This window comes from Enhydra lutris, unplaced genomic scaffold (genome assembly GCF_002288905.1).
Source record: "Enhydra lutris kenyoni isolate GAN:26980312 unplaced genomic scaffold, ASM228890v2 scaffoldscaffold13, whole genome shotgun sequence".
Taxonomy (NCBI): domain Eukaryota; kingdom Metazoa; phylum Chordata; class Mammalia; order Carnivora; family Mustelidae; genus Enhydra; species Enhydra lutris.
Genome location: NW_019154097.1, coordinates 42,915,720 through 42,935,384, shown reverse-complemented (window position 1 = coordinate 42,935,384; position 19,665 = coordinate 42,915,720). Strand labels below are relative to the sequence as shown.

Below are 19,665 nucleotides of genomic sequence, written 5' to 3'. Positions count from 1 at the left end.
ACGGGGGTGACGTGACTGTGACGTCTTCCATTTGCAGTCTTTCTTGGAGCTTTAAAAGATGAACTCAGCTCCTGCCTTCTTGGAGAAGCCCTTGTTCTGTAAACCTTCGTTGTGTGATCCCCCTGCTTGAGTTACGCTGTGTGTGCGCACGCGTTTCCCAGTTGTGTTTTGCACTCACGGAGCTGCCCTCCCGTCCCTCCGCTTCCAACCCCGTGTGCGCTGGACTCCGTTAGCGCGCAGGAGCACTTCCTCCTCCTGGGTCTTTCGGGCCGGGTCGTTGTTCTGGTTTGTTTTCAGCAGTTCTCTTTAGCTGATTTTGGAAAGATCCCTTTGCTTTGGTTTTCTCAGAATGAGTACATTACATTGATAGCACTTATTTGACTTCGTATCACCTTTGCGCATTTCAGCTCCGCCTTCTGTTGAAAATGTAAATACTGCAGAGGGCCGGCCGGGCCCCTCCCCGTGACAGGACCCCAGGTTCACAGCTTATGTACCTTTTCTCATTTTTTCAATACACATAAAATGGCGTCATGTCTTCTCTTAGTCTGTAGACGACTCAGATCCAGTGTGAGCATATCCGAAAGCTTTACCTGCCTTTGATCATTAAGATCGCTCTCCTTTAACGTGATGGGCTTTTGATGGCCTTTTTTTTTGTACCAAAAAAACCCCCAAAACTATCAGAATCTTTTATGATTCAAAATAGAACATTAGTTTTATTTTATATCCAAAATGGATGCTTAAACTTCCTAATAGCTTCCAATTATTTTACATTTGCTTGTGTTTTACACTATTATTTTATTGCAGCATAATGTTCAATTATGGAAATGACTCCAAAGAGACGTGATTTTTCTGGCTTAATGTGTAATTGTTTATTGAGTATTTTTCTCATTATAGCAATCTTTTTCCTTCTGAAATGCAGATATGAAGAAACTTACTTAGATTTTGTAAACTGATTATTATGTGCCTACAGAAACCGAGTATTTACCAAGGAACGACTATACGGAAGGCACTGGGCTTGGGATTGAAATGAAGACCAGGATCTGAAGAGGTCCCCTCCTCCTCCAAAGAAGGAGTCATGTGTGCTAAAATCCCAATCCAATGTCTGCTAAATGCTCACTACGTCCCTCGGGCATCAGGTCTCTAGAATGGAAGTTCATCAGAGGGTCAGGATGACTGCCAGGGGCTGTGGGGCCTGGAGAAGACTTACAGCAAGGTCGCTGAGGGCTCTGGAGGGCCGAAGCACCCATCGGTGTGCGAGCGGAAGAGAGCAGGAGTGTGGAACCCCTGGCTGGTGGTCAGAGCGGAGCGGGAGCACAGCACAGGGCCGTGGGGAGGAGGTGGGGGTTATTCCATGTATGGGGAGAAGCTGCTGCAGAGCTTCCGGCGAGGGTTGCCATGACGGCGTGATCTGATTGAGAGGCTCCTTCTGGCCTCCGGGGAACAGCCGATTCTGGAACCATTGTTTTGTTTGTGTTAAATCGCATCATTAGCAGTACTTCACACCTGAGCCGCTGAGGAACGTGAGGGGTTACGTGAACACATCGCTGCTGTGGTTCTGAGCCTCGATGATGGCTGTGAGGCAGCTGGTGCGGGAGGGGACGGGTGGGCTTGACTTCAGTCCTGTTGAACGGGGGATGGGGCTGGGACAGCCAGGTGCACACGGTCTTCGGGCATCTGGAAAAGACACTGTATTCACTTCTGCCATTGGGTTTGAAGACCTCTCTGAAGACCAAGTTCGGGTATTTGCGGGAGAGTTGAAGTCATTGTGACAGTACGTGTCCCAAGCCTCCACTTTGGACTTTGGCCCTGCAGGATTATAAGTAAGTGGGAGGCAACGCTGTGGTTTTCAGTGACTTACTACAGTCCCACCTATACCCCAGGGACAGTTACAGTTCCCCACGGTTTCTTTCTGGAGAGTGGTTTTAGCGTTTCAGAGTTGAGCGGCGACGCACGCAGCTTGCGAGTCCCAGGTGCTCCCTGGTACACCATGGAGCACCACACACCGCTACTTCGTAGTCGGCTGAGGTCCCCGTCGTCCTCCCGGCCTTCCTGCACTGTCTTCTAGATGTGGATCTTCAGACTTTACATTTGAACATGTTTCCTTTTGCTGGGATACGTTGAGGCTAATGAAGTAATGACAAGAGATGAACTAATAGCAACAGATTCTAGTTTCCTACCAAGTATTTACTCCATGGGTGGTTGATGGAAAATCAATTTAAGGATTGGTAGACTTGCTCTTCAAAAAAGATAAAGTATTTCAAATAGAGGACACAACACAGTACCCCCACCCCACCCCCAACACACACACGCTATTTTTAGAAAACTCTAGTCACTTGGTGTTGGGATTCTTAGTTTATAACTTAAGATGTGGCATTTGTCAATTTGTGCAAATCAAGAGGTTAGTGTTCATTAACCTCTGGGTGAAATACCAGAGAAGACTGAGCTCCGGAGTGGGAAAGGAAAATAGAGACACGGTGATGTTCTTCTGAGGAGTGTGCCCCCGGCATCTTGCTGGGGAACTCATGGACTTGCAGAAGTCCTGTAGTCCCAGTGCACGACCTGCTGCCTCCGCAGAATTTTGGTGCTGGTCGTTCATGACAGATGTCCTCTTGACCCTGCCGGTGAAGACAAGAACACATCATTAGCTTGGTCCCCTACGTGGCAGCCCGGGCTGTTTCTGGTGAAAGTTTGCTCTCCGCTACACATCCTTTGGTCTTCGTTCTGCGCGTGGTGTCATCCCCAGTAGATCTGCCTCCTCTTCCATGCGACAGTCTTGAGGTCCGTGAAGACGGCCCATGGCCGTGCTGACAGGCAAGACTCTGTAGCTCCCCGTTCTGTGCTGAGCGATCTGGGGAATGTGCATGGAGCCAGCCTGGGAAATAATCACCAGGAATAAGGGCTCAGTGTCGCTAGCCCTCGTGACTGTGCCCAGTCCTGGAGGTGGCTTCTGACCCACCTCCCACCACCCCGCCCCTGCAGCAGCTTACAAGCTGGGAGAGAACCCAGCCAGGAAGGAACGAAGGAGCTGATTTCCAACAGTGGCCGTGGGAGGTGGGGACGCAGAAGGACTGGAGACCTTGCGGGTGGCGATGGTTTGGGACCAGAAAGGTCCAGACGTACCTAGAGAAATTGTCGGAGTCCTCGATTCCCTGGTCTCTCTCCTTTAACTGGAGAAGCAAAGGCTCTACGATATCGAGGGGAAAAGGCAAGTTTCAGAGATTGGTCCAGAGGCATCTGTGGTGCTCACACGTACGCGGCTCAGACAGATGGCGGGCGCTTGGCGCCACCGGGGCCCATGGGCCGAAGCAGGCTGTGTGAACAGGCTCGGGGACTTTTGTCATCTGCCCTTGGGAGTACAGGCAAGCGCGTCTGAAAGCTGACGGGCGGCCGTTGCCAGAGCACGATAACTGTTTCCCAAGGCAAAACCCCCACCACAGTGACTGCTGAGAGCAGGACAGGAGTGGCTCTTGGAGCTGTCCCGCCATGCATTGCAGACACGTTGGTTTTCGGATATTTGCTGGTGCCTTGAAGGAATAGCCTCGTCCTTCCCGACTCACCAGGCGACAGCTGTGTGAACTTGCTAGAAAAGTGCCCGAGGGCGCTGACGTTGCTTGAGGGGATGAGCCCCCCCAGCCCACAGCTCTCTTGGCGCAGCCCAGGGCCAGGACTAGACCAGTCCCTGTGCCCTTGGGTCTGTGATTCCTTCCTCCCTTCTGTCCAAAGCAGAAAGACTTGGTTGCCGCTGGGAGGACTCAGCATTTGCTTCACCCCTGCAGACTAGGCGAACCTCAAACCTTCTTTTTGGCACCTGGACCCTGACAAGAAGGGAGTTTTGAGGGAGGAGCAGATACAAGGGTGTTGCGTGACCCAGGTGACACTCTTGTTTAGAGGGATAAGGTATGCGCGTTCTTGCAGACCCCAAAGCAGTGAGAGAGTGAGCCGGTGTGGACGGGAACCCAGGCCCCCAGAAGACCAGCTGATGCGTCATAACTCCGCCCTGCAGAGGGTTGAGAAGAAACCTGGAGGTGGGAAGTGTCTGTGCATATGTAGGGCCTAGGAGCCGAGGAAAAGCCGAGGACAGACTCGAAAGACGGACATTCTGCCGGGCTGCAGCCATGCCCCCGTGCAGCCTCCCCGCCGCATCCCAGGGACTCTCTGCTCTGTGCCAAAAACGTCACAGTGTGCAAAGTGGGAAGGTAGAGTGACTGATAATATTTCCCTACACCTTTGGTGCTGGTGGCTTTTACCTTTGTCCTTGAGAAAATAATCTTGAGTAAAATTCAGAGTGTCGAAAATAAGGTCTCACCCGGAGCCAATCGTTTGCCCACCTTCATGGGCATGATAACCTCTTAGAGTGTGAATGCTGCCAGCTAGAAGCCTCATTCCATAGCCCCATAACCTCATAAACATCTTGACACCACGAACATGCAGATCCAGGAAAGGTTGCTTGTCCCGGTAAGAGACAGAACGAAAAGGACGTATGACACCAAAGGATTTTGGCACCGGAAGGTGACCAGAATCAGATCGGTGTCATGATTGCTGGCCCCTTCTGGCTCTGGACACGAAACCATCAGGTGAAGTCGTTAGAAGTGACCAGCGGGCCACAGTATCAGGAGGCAGGTGTCCCCATCTGTAAACGGATCTGTGAGTGTCCACGAGCTTTTGAGCCCTCATTTACACTTGGCAATGACGATACTAGAGGGAGGGCTGCCTGGAGGAAGGTGGCCTTCTTTTCTTCTCATTCATATCCCCCCTCAGTTGTTCTCAGTGTGAAAGGGAGGATGGGTGGGTACCAGGAAGTTTTTTGTTGTTGTTTTGTTTTGTTTTTAAACCAAGCACCTGAAGTCATCATTTATTTTCAGTGCCTTGGTCCCACCTCTTGGAGAATTTCCAAAATAAGCAAATGGGCTTCTTGTTGTCTTTGAGTCTAAGGAATGTGTGCTGTGGCTTTCCTTGGAGTGATGGCCTTGGCCCTAGACTTGCCATATCCTCAGAGCAGGGAGGCCACATTGCATGAATCCAGACAGGTGGTTGAAAATCCTTCTAGAACCTTCCCTTGTTAGGACCCCTTGTCGCACCCTAGAGACCTAGCAGTATCTTGTTCAGTGTCAAGGGGCACTGGTTTTAAAGGTGGTTGTAGGGCGCTGGGGGGGCTCAGTGGGTTAAGCGTCTGCCATGGGCCCAGCTCATGATCCCATGATTATGGGATTGAGCCCCACATCAGGCTCCACGCCCAGTAGAGAGTCCGTTTCTCCTCTCCCCTGCCCCTCCCGCCTGCTTGTGATCTCTTGCTCTCATGTCAAATAAATAAAATCTTTCTTTAAAAAGGGAAATAAGGTGGCTGTGCTTGTGCGTATACACACGCACAGGGTCCTGAGGGAACTCGGTCAGCAGCCACATAGGGCCAGAGAGGATGGGCCAGGAAGCGGAGACCCGCGGGACGGGCACTGGCGGGGTCGGGGGGAGGCAGAGGCAGAGAGGTTCGGGGGCTGGAGACCAGGCAGGAGGTGATCTCGTGCAACTGGTGAACAGGGAAGCCGGCAGAAGGACACAAGCAGAAACGACGGGGACGTGTGCACGGCCCCAGCAGGGCAGCTTGGGCTTTCCCTCTGAAGGTAGCACCTGCGGTCTTCCCGGTGCTCTTCATCACTGGGGACTTGATCTCCCGATGCCTTGCAGTTTCCTGTCCGTCCCTCTACCCTCGGGACCCAGCGCAGGGCTGGCCCGGGAAGGGACACCAGCCTTTTCCTTGTGTGAAGTGAGAAACCCCGTTCCAGCTAGGATGTTGACACTCTTAGGTTTGGTCAGGACTTTTTTATGCCCCCCTCCCCCGTCGACCCCCCCGGAGACCGCTGGCCACTTTTCTGCTTCTCATTCTGGTCCTTCACCGGCACCGTCCTCCGTCGCTCGGATTCACTAGAAGCTCCAGGAGAAACAGCACAAGCACAGGTCGACCGTCGTGGCCCGCGTTGCCCAGGAAGAGGGTTGGGGGGGCTGCAGTCCGCATCTTCAAGGCCGATCCTCCCCTTGAAGGCAGAAACTCGGGCACACACGGGAGGGTGGATGATTTTGTGGGGCGAGGCTTAAGGCAGGATAAACCTGAAAGCGCTTTAAGGACACTCCCCTGTAATCTGTTGATTTTCCTTCAGTGCCTGTCGCAGGTTCGTCTTGGAAACGAGGCGACAGCCAACTGGCTTCTGCGGCAGCGGTGCCTCACCTGCTGGTCCCGCACACCTTTCCCAGCGGGCCGGCTGGCCGTTCGCCAGATGCAGCGACTGTTTTTTTCCTGTTTGGGATCTTGCTTTTACCAGGAACCCTGGAGCCCTCGGGGGATTGCAGGACAGACTTCAGCCCAGAGCTTAGCCTCCCAGATGGTAATTAATGTTTACACAAAATGACAAGCCCAGAATGGAATCTCTCTGAGCCCTACCAAGCAGCCACCATTCCCCTGATCTCCCAGTCTTGTAGGGTTTGAAAATTAATTTGCCTTGAACAAACAGTGGGTTTTCCTCAATTTATTTGTAGAGTTTCAGTGACCGAGAAGAAGAGCTGCGAGGCTGAATGTCAGCCTTCCACTCACTCGGGCAATTGAATCTGCTCATGGAACAGACTGGTCTCCGTTTCATGACTGGAAGAGAAGAGGGGGAAGAGGAATGTGAGGAGACAGGTGCATGTTGGAGACGGTAACTTTTTCTGCAAAACGCCAGTGGAATGTGGAGCTCTAGGGACAGAACCTAAAACTTGGGAGAGGTCAGAGTGGATAAATTCAGTAGCGCAATTTTTGTTTTAATAAGTATGTACAAAATATATGTCTTTGCCAAGAAGGAGGTTTTGTTGGAGGTACAAGAAGAAGACGAGAAGGTGTTTAAAGAATGGATATGGCCAGTAGCTTGAAGTTATTGTGTTGATTCACAGAGCTGTGACACTTTCCTATGTTTCTGGGCTTTTTAATATAGAGCATCTCGTCATTTATTAATAGTCCCACTTTGCCTTAATTTAAAGCCTGGGTTTCTTGTGCCACCCCTCCCCCCACCCTTATTTGGCTTCTTAGTCTTCGTTCCTTCTGTGTGGTGAGGTCTTTGTGGCTCTCTCGTTTGGGCGGAGAAGTAGAGAAGTGAACTAGAAGACAGAATAACGTAAAGACAGAACACACCCATTACTGGATGCTCGGGGTCAGGCATTTCAGGAAGATGCGTGGGTTCGCTACCTGATGGCCGGGGCCCCACATAGCCTTCTTGATGTCTTGAAAGCTTGTGTTTGCTGCCGTAATGACCTCGTCGTGAGTAAGACGCCATCGGGCTTTCCAACCTCGTGTAAAGACGCGGAAGCACAGAAATGTGCCGTACGAGGCTTCTTCCAGTTCTCTCTGTCTCCTCCATCGTCCGCGTTCGCCAGCTCCTCTTTGTCCAGACACACAGGCAGAGCCAGTTGGACATGTTGTAGACAGAAGGCCATATCTTAGCCTCGTTTCTGAAGGGCAAATATTTATCTGTCCCCTGGGTAAAGAACTTTCTAAAAAATTCTGTCTAGTAGGTAAAGCAGTTTGACGAGACCAGTCCCTTTCTGAGTTGACTTCTGTCATGTTGGAGGTTATCCCGTCCATGAAGGAACTTCTTTTAAAATACACGGTTGGCCTTTGGACCTGGAGGTTAGGAACCCTGACACCCCTCTCGCGCAGCCAGAAATCCCCGCCTAACTTAGGACTTCCCCAGACTTTACTAATAGCCGGCTGACTGTTCACCAGAAGCCTCACCAGTGACAAACTTTGACACGGATTTTATACACGTATTAGATACTGTATTCTGAAAATAAGTCAGAAGAAAATGTTACTAAGCATATTATAAGGAAGGGGAAGGGAAATTCAGAGTCTTGTACTGTATTGATCGAAAAAATGTACCTGTATGTGCACCTGCCTGCCCACCTCAGCCGCATATCGTTTTTCGTTTACAGTAACAGTACATAGTTCCTAGAGAAAACTTGGAAAGGTAAAAAACTCAAGTTGAAAAACGAAAGTCTGTGCTTATCTCTGGATGGTGGGATTCGGTGAACGTTCTGACGTCCATCTTCCTCCTCTTTTGTGTGCGCATCTGCACGTTTATGGAGATCATTTTCAGTCTTGAACGCTAACTGGTCGAAGCGTACTTTATGTTACTTGGTAGTAATTTTGTCATGAAATTATTTTCTGCAGTAGTTTTGGGAACACTGATTGTTTATTTTGTGCTCTGCCTGGTAGAAAGAATTTAATTTCCACCACAACCCTTTGGAGTACTTACTGTATCTTTGCCGTAGGATTCTGGGCTTCCAGAAACATCGTAGTTCATCGTAGGGACATAACACAGCTCATCTCAAATCAACCCGAGCGCACCCAATGCCCTTTTTGTGTAATATAAAAAATGTGTCATAACACACTTTTGTTCTTTACTTTCTGGAACAAATTATATGGTTAGACGCCTGTCTATACATGGAATTTTAAAATGTCTATAAAGCCTTAATGGAAAGCAAAGGAGAGACAAGCAGCAAGTAATCTGTAATGACATAATACGTTTTTAAGCGCGTAAATTCTTATTTGCCCTGGAAGACAATGACATGGTCAGATGCGCGCATCTCTCCGTGCGATGGTGCGAAAGCGGGTTCATACTGGTACATGTGATGTGGTCATTAGAATGCCTGGAGCAGGCATCCCGTTGGTGTCATGATTTTCCTAAATGGTGAGCAACCAGCCCTTGCTGGTTCATGACACCGAGACGTAGCGGACATAGCGGCATACGACAGTCGTGTTCCTGGAAAATCCAGCGTGCCTTAAAACGATGCAGAAAATTACTTTGTGTTTCTATGTGAAAAAGAGGTTCTAGATGTTGGGCTTCCAGGTGCACAAATGTCCAGTGGGATTTTAGGACATTAACTGAGCTGTTGTGTGGCATTGTCCTTCATATTAAGTACATCTAAGGTCCCCGAGAGCCACCAGGGCCCTCCAGCCGCTGGGACAACGGAACACACTCCCTGACGGTGTGAAATCCCCCCCAGGGGCCGTAGCTTCTGAAGAGAACCACGTCTCGAGTGGCTTTGACTTCCATCTCACTCATCATTAAATATCCTTGAACATAGACTTCTCAGAGCATATTGGAGGGTACGTTTCTGAGACCTTATGGGCCCGGTCATTTTCCTGTTAGATTTGTTTCCAAGTATTGTATGACTTGTTACTATAAAAGGGATCCTTTTTTTTAATTGAACTTTCTATTCAGTATTGCTGGTGTGTAGAAAAGCTACTGATGTTTGAGGTTTGTTTGTTTTTTCTAACTTGGGTATTTTGCTGAGTTCTCTTATTCGCATATATTTTGCAGCAGATTGGGTTTTCTAGGTAGATAATTATATTCTTTGAAAATAGTTGTTTTGCCTCTTCCTTTTGTCGTGTTGCGGTTGGTTTTGTAATGTAAGTGACGGGATGGTTTGTTTCTGGCAGGTTCAGTCCACATGGCCTCTAACACGGAAGAGACTGGGACATATTTCTGGGTTGAGGGGAAGGTATCGGTCATTCGGTCCTTTCCGGTTTACGTCTGTGCTCAGGTTTAGTATTTTTCAGTCAGTTTTAGTGATTGGTATCTTTTCATAAAACCCGCTTTATTTTCAAATTTATTATTATAAATGTGTGCATTCTAATGTCTTACTTGATAATAACGTACAGTCTCCGTGTCTGTGCCACTACCACTATTCAAATTCTCAGTTTTGCTTGCTGTGCTTTTTTCTTTTTCTTGCTCAAACTGTTCTTAAGTGTAAGTCCAGTTTTCTTTTAAGAATTTTAATAGGTAACATGATCGCATAATTGAAAAATTTAACTATGTCTGTATGTGTACAGTCAAATATCTCCCCCTCCTCCAGCTCCCTGTCTGTCTGGTTCTCCTGCCTGAGCCCCTGAGCAGGACCACTGCTACTGGTGTCTTAGACACTCTTTTAGAGCTTCTTTATGCATAAAGTAAAAACGGCTATATATTACTTCTCTTCCGTTTTTCACAGAAGCTAGCAAAATGCCATAGCTTGTATGCAGAGTTCCTCATTCCTTTTCAGGCTGTAACATCTTCCATTGTCTGCATGTATCAGATTTCTTTTTTTTTTTTTTTTTTTTTTTTTAGATTTTATTTATTGTTTGACAGAGAGAGAGAGACAGCGAGCGAGGCAACACAAGCAGGGGGAGTGGGAGAGGGAGAAGCAGGCTTCCTGCTGAGCAAGGAACCCAGTGCAGAGCTCGATCCCAGGACCCCAGGATCGTGACCTGAGCCTAAGGCAGACGCTTAAGGGCTGAGCCACCCAGGTGCCCCTGCATGTATCAGATTTCTATGTAACCAGTTCCCAAATGATTACATTTTAGTTCTTTCCAAACTTGCAGTTCAAAGCACGATGTTTTATTGTGTCTAGAGACTAAATCCTTCCTGAGCTGCCTCAGTTTCCTCGCCGAATGTTGCCAAACTGCCCTCTTCAGAAGCTGTGGGTTTTTCTAGTGAAGTAGAGCAGCCCCATTCCCCCCAGGGAACTTGTATCACATTTGGATCAACAGTAAACAAATTTTCCATAATCTGCCCTTACCTTTTTAAACAATGTATTGTGTTTGAGTCAAGGTTATTGAGATAGAATTTACATGTAGCAAATTCACCCCTTATACCGTACGCTACCGTACGCTACGCAGGGTAATTTCAATTTGCATGTATTTTATTAGAAGCATGATGTGTTATTTTTATAATCACAGAAGAGAGCTTTTAAAACCCCGAAATGTAATGAGTAAAACTTGTAAATAAGACTCGTCAGTTTGCACATTCTTACTTCTTCCAACCTCAGCAGATTCCATCCTTTGGCAAACTCGGAGCACACAGAGCAATACAAAATTATTTTTTTAAAAAATGTGTTCTTGCCAATTTTGGAGAAGCACAGTAAGACAAATTGACTGTCAAGATGAAAAAGCTTAACTGGGAAGATACATTTATTGAATAATTGAAAGGAAGAGGAAATGCATTACCGATTAGCCACAAAAACGCCTGACGCCTAAGCTGTGCCTCGAGAGACTCGTGTTAACGGGGAGTCGTAAAACTGTCTCGGCCCCGAAGTTCCTGCCGGCTTCAGCCTGCCGCGGCCTCACGCGTAGGTGTCACAGCAACGAGGGGTCGGTGGGTCGATGATAGCTCGCAGGGTCGGCTGAGGCGCGCTGTTCCTGACCCTCTTCCCAGCTCTCCTAACTGACCCGCTGCACTGTCTCATTGCGCCGGAAATTTTAATGGATTCCTGCTTTGCTTTAGGATTTTTGCGTTGGGAGGGGGCAGCAAAGTGTAAATCAGAGAAAAAGCGACGATTGGTGGCAAGAGTTGGGACTGGAACGCAAGTCATCGGATTTATAGGGAACCTCCAGCAAGCAGGTTGCTTAACTTCTCTGGGCTCTTCCCCTCCAGTCAGAGAGGATTGGAGAAGTTCCCTGCTACTCACTGAAGAGTCCAAGCCTCAGTAGTATCACCTGGGAAATAGAAAGGGAGGCTCTGGAGCGCCCCCCGCCCCCCGCCCGAATTCCCGAGGCCTGCTGGGCATTTTAATCAGATGTCCATCCAGGTCCTTTGTGCGCATTTTATTATTTTTTTTTAAAGATTTTATTTACTTATTTGACAGAGAAAGAGCACAAGCAGGGGGAGCAGCAGAGGGAGAGGGAGAAGCAGGCTCCCCGCTCAGTGGGGAGCCCAATGCGGGACTCGATCCCAGGACTCTGGGATCATGACCTGAGCCAAAAGCAGAGGCTTCACCATCTGAGCCACCCAGGCGCCTCTTTGTACACATTTTAAAGTGTGAGAAGTGCCGGGATGGTTTCCCAGATTCGGGTCTTGTGCCAAAATCCTGTTTCTGGGTCCTCTGAGTCATTCATCCCAGACGACCCCGTAGAAATTGACAGGGCTTGCTGGAGGGGTTGCACACGGATTGTCCAGGATGGCGATCCCCAGTCCGGGCGCTGCTCCCCTCGTCCTGGCTGTGTCTAGGTTGGTGCCGACCCCCGGTGACCCGGGAACAACAGAGGAGACGCGAAAGCCAGCCCTGTTTGCCTTTACGGAGCCTCGGGAAGCGAGCCCAAGCCTGCATCGTGCCCCCGGCAAACTCACCTGGCTGACTCGTCCACATTCTAGAAGCCCATTAAATAAAGAACAAGGAGATAAATTTAGTCGAGCTACATAAGCGAAGCACTTACCTGTGTGTGCCTAATGTGCTTCCTTCCCGGCATAAGAAAATCTAAGTTGATGGCCTCTGGGTGGTGTCCCTTGGCAGAGGAAACTTTCCTTTATGTCGGAGAGAGACTTTGGACATTGATTCTTGGAGGGAGACCATGCATTTGAATGTAGCGCGGTGGGAAATATTTACGTATTTATTCTTCATTACTCCAGTCTGGAGAGAACAAAGCGCTTCAGAAGGGCAGAGATGGGTCCTGCCATTACAGCACACGCAGTCAGCCTCAGCCATCCGAGTGTCAGAGCGGGGGGCGTCCTGCTCACGCGCAGAGAACCTCGTGTATTTTGTGCGGCTGGGACGTGTGGGTGTTAGCGCTTCTGCCCCAGACCTAACTGACCCTCTCGCGTTGTGGGAACCCTGTCTCTGAGCTCATGGACGTGCTTGCGACGGTGACCTGGTGGGAGTGAGGCAAAAACGGTGGGGGGGGGGACGCGCCAGACCCCCTGCGCATACAGGGTCGTCTTCCGTGATTTAGGACTTCGGCTGCATGGGGTCCGTCCACGTCGGGAATCCTGCTGTCCTCAGCCCTCGAGTTAGAAACTAAGGCTTTGGGAATCCATGAGGTCTCCGCCCAGCACAAGCAGCAGTCTTCCCGGAAAGGCTCTGACGGGCGGCTCGGGATGGGACTCCGCGCCAGTGGGATGCCAGGGGTCCAGCGTTACTTTCACCGGGGCCTTGTGGGAGGTTTTCTCCTCGGAGCCGGAACGTACGAAGAGGGGACTGTCTTCGCATGCTGTCGGTGCATTTGTGCCGGGCTGCTCTCAGCCAAGGTCACTTTAGCCAAAAATGTGCTTTGTTTGTAAACCCATTCGTTTCTGCTCCGGGGCACGTCACGCGTCTGATCTCTTTTACCAAAACCACCCTGAAAATAATGGGTTGCTCTGATGCAGGTTCCAGGGAAGGAACGTGGGAAGCGTGTGCGCCCAAGAGGGTGTCAGCAGAAATGGGCCCGGGGAGAAGGGCGCGTACTTCTCACACTGGGGACAGTAAGGCTGGAAGGGAAAGATCGTGCCCCAAGTAGTTTCCTGAGGGATGCCTGGACCCGTCCTCACGTCAGAGAATGTTGTCGGTGTTGTGATCTGTTCTCTTCCTATCTCTGAGCTGTGTGATGGCAAAAGGATGGCTTTCTGTAGCACCAAGATGTGAGAAAGGTCATCCCCCCGGCCCGCAGATGTATGCAGAAGCACCGACTGGTCAGCAGGGGGATTTCTTCCTATTTAATGCCGTTTCTGTCTTTCGTTCTTCTCTTAGACGATTTGATGGGCTTGGACTTAGGGGCTAATCAGACACCGCTCTGATGTGGCCAGGAGCTTCGGAGAAAGGTGTAGCTTTTCTTACTGTTAGCACATACTATTAGTATAGTACTTCTTACTATTACATAGCTTTTTTACTATTTTTTTTTTACTTCTTTTTTACTATTACTATTTTACTATTACTATTTTTTTACTATTACATAGCTTTTATTTTTACAATTTTTTAAGATATTAGTTATTTTATTTTAGAGACGGCGCACACACACGCGCGGGATGGGGAGGGACAGAGGGTGAGGGAGAGAGATTTGCAAGGAGACTCCGTGCTGAGCCGAGCCCGACACAGGGCTCGATCCCACAGCCTGAGATCATGAGCCAATTCCAAGCTTAACGGACAGTGCAGCCCAGGTGCCCGAGAAGCCTGTCTTTTAAATTCATAACAGGAGTGTGTACTTGCCACGTTTCTTCCTTGGTTGTGGAACTTCACTTAAATTACACCTGCAGGCTTAGTCGGCATTCAGCATCGCACGCAGTGGTCCAGCGGGGTGGGGGCCCTACGGTGCCCGGCACGCATAGGTGGCTGTAGGTTGACTGGAATTCGTGTTCGCGCCGTGGAGCTGCGACGTTGCTGGGGTCTGTCGGTGAGCGTGCGGAGGCCCGACGTTTGACCAGAGTTCAGCACTTGCCAAACACAGAATTGTTTCTGTAAATGTCAAGTGTGTCTCATCGGTCAGCATGGAAAGGGGAAGAGGCAAGGCAAGAAGAAACATCTGTGTGTGGTTAAGTAACACTGGCTTCGCTCGCTGTTTGGAAACACCGCTCTTTTGTATATTCAAGAGCTGTATGGATTTTAAAAGGGAAAAAAATCAACTCGTTGGCTCTTGTTTCTTAATTTTGCTGCATAAAAGGCTTTCTCGGGATTAAAGTCAGTGCGCATTTTGAGACTCCGGGGAATGCAGCCTCCTGCAGCGGCTCACCTCTGCCTGTCTCCCGTGGGCCCTGGTCGCCGTGTGCTCCTGCCCCGCACGTTTGCGTGTTGGGACAGGGAGCCGGGACGTGGCACTAGGCCGTGTGCCGTGTCGGTGGGACTGCAGGGCCTGGGCTTGGACTCGGCTTTCTGCTGCGTGTTTATCTCACACTCACGTGTCGTTGCCTGTGATTTTGTCTTTGCTCTTCCCCATGCAGATCCGGACTTAGGGGTTGGTGCCCTCCCAGACCATGAGAGCCAGGATGCGGGGCCGATTGTCCCCAAGATATCGGGTCTAGAGAGAAGCCAGGAGAAGAGCCAGGACTGTTGCAAAGAGCCGATCTTTGAGCCCGTGGTGCTGAAAGACCCCTGCCCTCGGGTCCCTCCGTCGCTGCCCCCGGCCCAGGCGGAGCCCCAGCCCCGAGCTCCTTCTCCAGACCCCGACCTGGTGCAGCGCACGGAGGCGCCCCCTCAGCCCCCACGTCCAAGCACACAGCCGCCCCAGGCGCCCCCAGAGGCCCAGCCGCAGCCCGCCCCTCCGCCTGCAGTGCAGAGGCCGCCGCGGCCGCAGTCTCCGGCCCAGCCGCTGCACCAGAGCCTCCCGGCCGTGCAGGCGCACCCCTCGTCCCAGAGCCTCTCCCAGCCCTTGTCGGCCTACAACAGCAGCAGCTTGAGCCTCAACAGCCTGAGGTGAGCCCGGCGGCTCCCGCGGCGCCCGCGGCGCCCGGCTTCTGCCGTCCTCTTCCTGCGGGAGCGCCGCGGGCACCGTCGCCCTGTGCGGAGGGGGCCGAGGGGGAGGCCCCGGCAAGAGGCGCCGCGGGAGAACCAGCGTGGAAACCTGGGGGGCACCGGGGTTGGGCTTCTTAGAAGGGAGGCCACGTGCCTCCGAGGGAGGACGGCAGGAAGATGCTCCATCTCCCTGCGACTTGAGTCAGAAGATGGGGACCGGGCAGGGCTCTCGCGAGGGCTTGTGTCACCGCGGACGTGCGGCCTCGGCCTCCAGCGGGCGCAGAAGCAAGCTTTGTCGGGAGGGAGACGCGCCCCGGGCGGTGACACACGCCCTGCGGAACCGCCGGGACGTCCGCGGAGTGGCACAGAGCAGGGCCGCCCGGGCAAGGGAGACAGAAACCCCAGGGTGTGGCGCCAAGCGTGCCCCATCCTTGCCTGCCCCCGGGCGTTTAATTCTGACCTCCTGGGACTCTTGTGCCTTTGTGTGCCTTGTGACCGCTGCTGACTGGGGGCATCTCCCTGTCCAGGGCAGGCTAACTGCCTTAGCCGGGGTTCTGCCCCCGGGTTCATGCGCGTGGCCCCCGGAGCAGAGCAGTGGCCCGGGGCTCCCAGGTCTCCTCCCACCTGTGCTGCTACACCGAAGGGGTCTCAGACGGGCCGAGCTCAGGTCACCGATCTTGTTCCTCTCCCGAAACTGTAGGATGCGTGTCTAGGGGAGGCTGGGAGGGCGCGGGGCTCCTAGGGGCAGAAACGAGAACTTGGCTGTAGAGGGGAACGGACCCGGGTTTGGGGCCAAAGCCGCCCCCTGGACCCCGAGTGCTGGTAGCTCTGGGGCCTCAGCTCCTGTCCTGCAGTCGGGGTTACGACTGTGGCAGAAGTTTCTTGTGCCTCCCAGGGGAGGGTCTCTAAAGAGGAAGGAGCAGGAGAAAGTGTTGAATGGCTTTGGGCAGAGAGATAGGACTTTTTAAGAAAATAAATTGCTTACCTTTCTTTTCCTTTTTTTTTTTTCCCGGTGGTTGCTCCCACAGCAGTAGCAGAAGCAGCACCCCGGCGAAGACTCAGCCCGCCCCTCCTCACATCTCTCACCACCCCTCGGCCTCCCCGTTCCCCCTCTCCCTGCCCAACCACAGCCCCCTGCACAGCTTCACGCCCACCCTCCCGCCCCCCGCACACTCACATCACCCCAATATGTTTGCCCCTCCCACGGCTTTGCCTCCCCCACCGCCGCTGACTTCAGGGAGTCTGCAGGTCCCGGGACACCCGGCCGGAAGCACTTACTCAGGTAGGAGGGTCGAGCCTCCTCGTGGGCTGAGGTTTGGCCGAAACGTGTACCTGCACCGCGGCACCCCAGACCCTGCGGGGGAGGATGGGGGCAGTTGTTGGAAATCTTCCGGATGGGTTTGCCACTTGGGGAAAGCACAGGTTGCAGTGCCCCGTCACCTGGCTCCCATGAGAGGGACAGACACGTTGCCAGGCCAAGACTGCTCCTTGCCGGGTCTTGAGAATTCCGTCCTGGTGTAAGGGGCTGGTTGTCAACGAGGAAGGCCTTCTCCCTTCTTCCGAGGGGAAGGTGGTACTTTCCGTTAAGTGGTCCCGAAATCGGGCTTTGGCTGTGGACTCCCCTTCTCCTCCCCAGTATTGGTCAGGCCAGGGTCCCGAGTCTGGGTCCATCGTACCCGTGGTCACCCCTGCTGCAGGATTTCCCCTTGAAGAAGGAGGCACAAGCACGTGGCCCTGGTACCAGAGATCGGGGTGCAGTCCCTGTTCTTAAGCAGTAAATATATGAATTCCTCGAACCCCCCAAACAGCCCACAGCGTGGACGATATTACTGTCCCCCTGTGGTGGAGGAGGGAACCAAGCCCCCGATGGGTGACTGCCCATGCCCCGGCTCCCCGAGCTGCCACCACCAGAGCCGAAAATTGACCTCTGGCGCCTCAGCCTGGGGGCTGTCCCCGAAGCCGTGAGCCTCCAAGAATACAGTCCGGTTTTGGCTGGTGTCAGGGTCCTCCGGCCGCTGCTCTCCTTCCGTCTGGGGGCACAGGGGCTTTCGGGGGTGCCCTTGGCCCTGTCCCCACTCTGGTCAGGGCCTCGGACGTCCCGATCTGAAGGACATGACAGATAGGGCGGAAAGCGTCATCCTCTCCCTGCCCTTCCCTTGCAGAGCAAGACATCTTGCGGCAGGAACTGAACACGCGTTTTCTGGCGTCTCAGAGTGCTGACCGCGGGGCTTCCCTGGGCCCTCCGCCCTACCTGCGGACCGAGTTCCACCAGCACCAGCACCAGCACCAGCACACGCACCAGCACACGCACCAGCACACCTTCACGCCGTTCCCCCACGCCATCCCGCCCACCGCCATCATGCCGACGCCAGCACCTCCCATGGTGCGTACCCCAGGCAGAAATGTGAGGATAAGTAGAGCGCGGTCTTTTCTGGCGCAGCACGCTGGGCGGATGGGGCTGTCGGGGCGCAGGAGCTGGATGGGGGGCGGTAGCCACTCGGGGGCTCCCCCGGCCTGGTCGGTCTGTGCTGGGGAGAAGGGGACGTGCCCTGCTCCGGGCAGCACTCACCCGGGGCCTCAGGTAGGCGCTTCTTTCTAGACGGTTCTGTCTAGCGCTAGGCATGCGCACGGTTGGCTGTTGGGGTGGGGGGGTGAGGGGCGGGCATGTTCTCGATGCTTTGTCCCAAGCCGTGTTGGAAGTTAACTTCCCAAAGGGTAATTCTGTGTCGAGCATCCTGGGAGGTCGCCACCACGCACAGAAAGGCACCTGTCCTCGCTCCACGCCCGTCGTAGCAATAAATGCTCGCAGGATCTTGGGAGTCAGGCGGGCCGTCCGAAGAGCTGGGCCGTGTCCGGGACCCCCTGCGCTTTCTGGTGGCTCCCCGAAGCCCGTTTGGTTGAGGGGAGGTGCCGTTCCTTGTGTTTCCTAAGACGGTGCCCCGGGCTGGTGTCCTGCCCTGTCAGCGAGTGTTCAGGGAGCCACGCGCCCCCAGGGGCAGGACTCGGCCTCGCGGCGGAAGGCACTGCTGACAAGGACGCGGTCGAGGTCTTGACCGGGTCCGGCACATGCCAGGGGAACCAGTTAGGACTTTTTTTTTAAACTGATGAGCTATAGGGAATCGTGCCATATTAGGGTGCTGAGTATCCTGAGACAGAGCCCTGTCTGCCACCGCGAGTGTTAGGGCGTTTTACTTCCTTTTTAGCATTTAAGGACATGCTTGATGTGGTGTGGGCCCGGGGAGAGCAGACTTGAATTCTGTCATTTCAGGAGGTGTGCCCTGCACCAAACTTTGCATCCTCTCCTCCCTCACCCTCCCTATTTTGTTCAACTTAAGTTTTTAAAACAAATCTAGATTTTAAAGTTTAGTTTCTGAATTTCCAGAGGAGAATATTAGAAACGAGACCTTGGAACCAAAATTTTTTTCCTATAACAAATCCTGCGTGTTTCTTCTGGAAGAGTTAGACGTCTCAACGATCAATGTTTTTAAGGGCCTATTATTTTGGAAAAGCGTTTCTGACAGCAGGTCGGAGCAACAGCACGAATAGATATGAGACGCGGTTGCTGACAGCACCAGGACCTGACGTTACTTAGAGGAAACAGAGGCATATAGTCTTTTCTGCTCAAAAGAGAAGTTGTAAAAAAAAAGGAAAAGTTTTGAGACCTCGCCCAGACGCCTTTCCATTTGGGTGTGGTGCATCTTGGCGGGAGGCCCGATGTCCAGTTCTTCTGCCCAAGGAAGAGGAAAACAGGGAATCTCCATGAACGACCCCAAACGCTCGCTCCTCTCTGATTGACCTGAGTAATCCCTCTTCTCTCCAGCGCAGATGTCTGGTCTGTGCCAGTCTCTAAATACAGACCAGGGGGAAAGACACTCGCGCGTGACCAGGGCCTAAACGCACCGTGTGGGTTCTCGCTCTGCTTTTCCATCTCTCGTCGGAGCAGCTCAGAGTCGAGAAGGTCCCGTGCTAGTAGAACGAGGTTGTGGAGTGGGGTGACAGCCCAGTGACAGAGCAGCTGCCTAGGGCTGCCTCTGCCGAAGCACTGGACAGAAATGTAGACGCTCTGAGTAACTAGCTTCTGCTTTGATCCCTTTACAGTTTGACAAATACCCTACAAAAGTTGACCCATTCTACCGGCACAGTGTGAGTCTCGCTACCATGCTACCATCCGACGTGACCGCGTTTCCATCTCTGTGCTCTTGCCGCAGACCAGTCTTTAATCGTCTTCCCAGAGTTCCCATTGCTCCCCGTCACCTCAGATGCTTGCTTCTGTGGCGTTCGCTTCTGGTCACGATGCAGTATCGTCTTCCGAATCAAAAGATCATCGGCATGCCCAAGCCCGAGAGGCCCGGGCCCGGGGGGATGTCCCTGGGCGTCCGGCCTCAGAGCGGGGAGGGGGGCGGGGGGGGGCGGGGGCACAGTCATCCCGGCTGCAGGAGACTCTGAGATCCCGTTGTGCAGTCATCGACC

General features: G+C 52.6%; 1 protein-coding gene across 3 annotated transcripts in view; it reads left to right on the top strand.

Moving 5' to 3' along the window:
• LOC111145610 (AUTS2, activator of transcription and developmental regulator) overlaps positions 1–19,665 on the top strand; it is a 1,103,405-nt gene that overhangs the window by 1,062,715 nt on the left and 21,025 nt on the right. For 2 of the 3 annotated variants that reach the window (XM_022500620.1, XM_022500619.1), the window contains exons 7-10: positions 14,685–15,156; positions 16,224–16,477; positions 17,358–17,578; positions 19,294–19,338. In XM_022500620.1, the coding sequence (XP_022356328.1) occupies positions 14,685–15,156; positions 16,224–16,477; positions 17,358–17,578; positions 19,294–19,338 (992 nt within the window). Of the gene's footprint in view, positions 1–14,684; positions 15,157–16,223; positions 16,478–17,357; positions 17,600–19,293; positions 19,339–19,665 lie in introns of all 3 variants that reach the window. The other variant, XM_022500618.1, reaches the window with a different exon arrangement.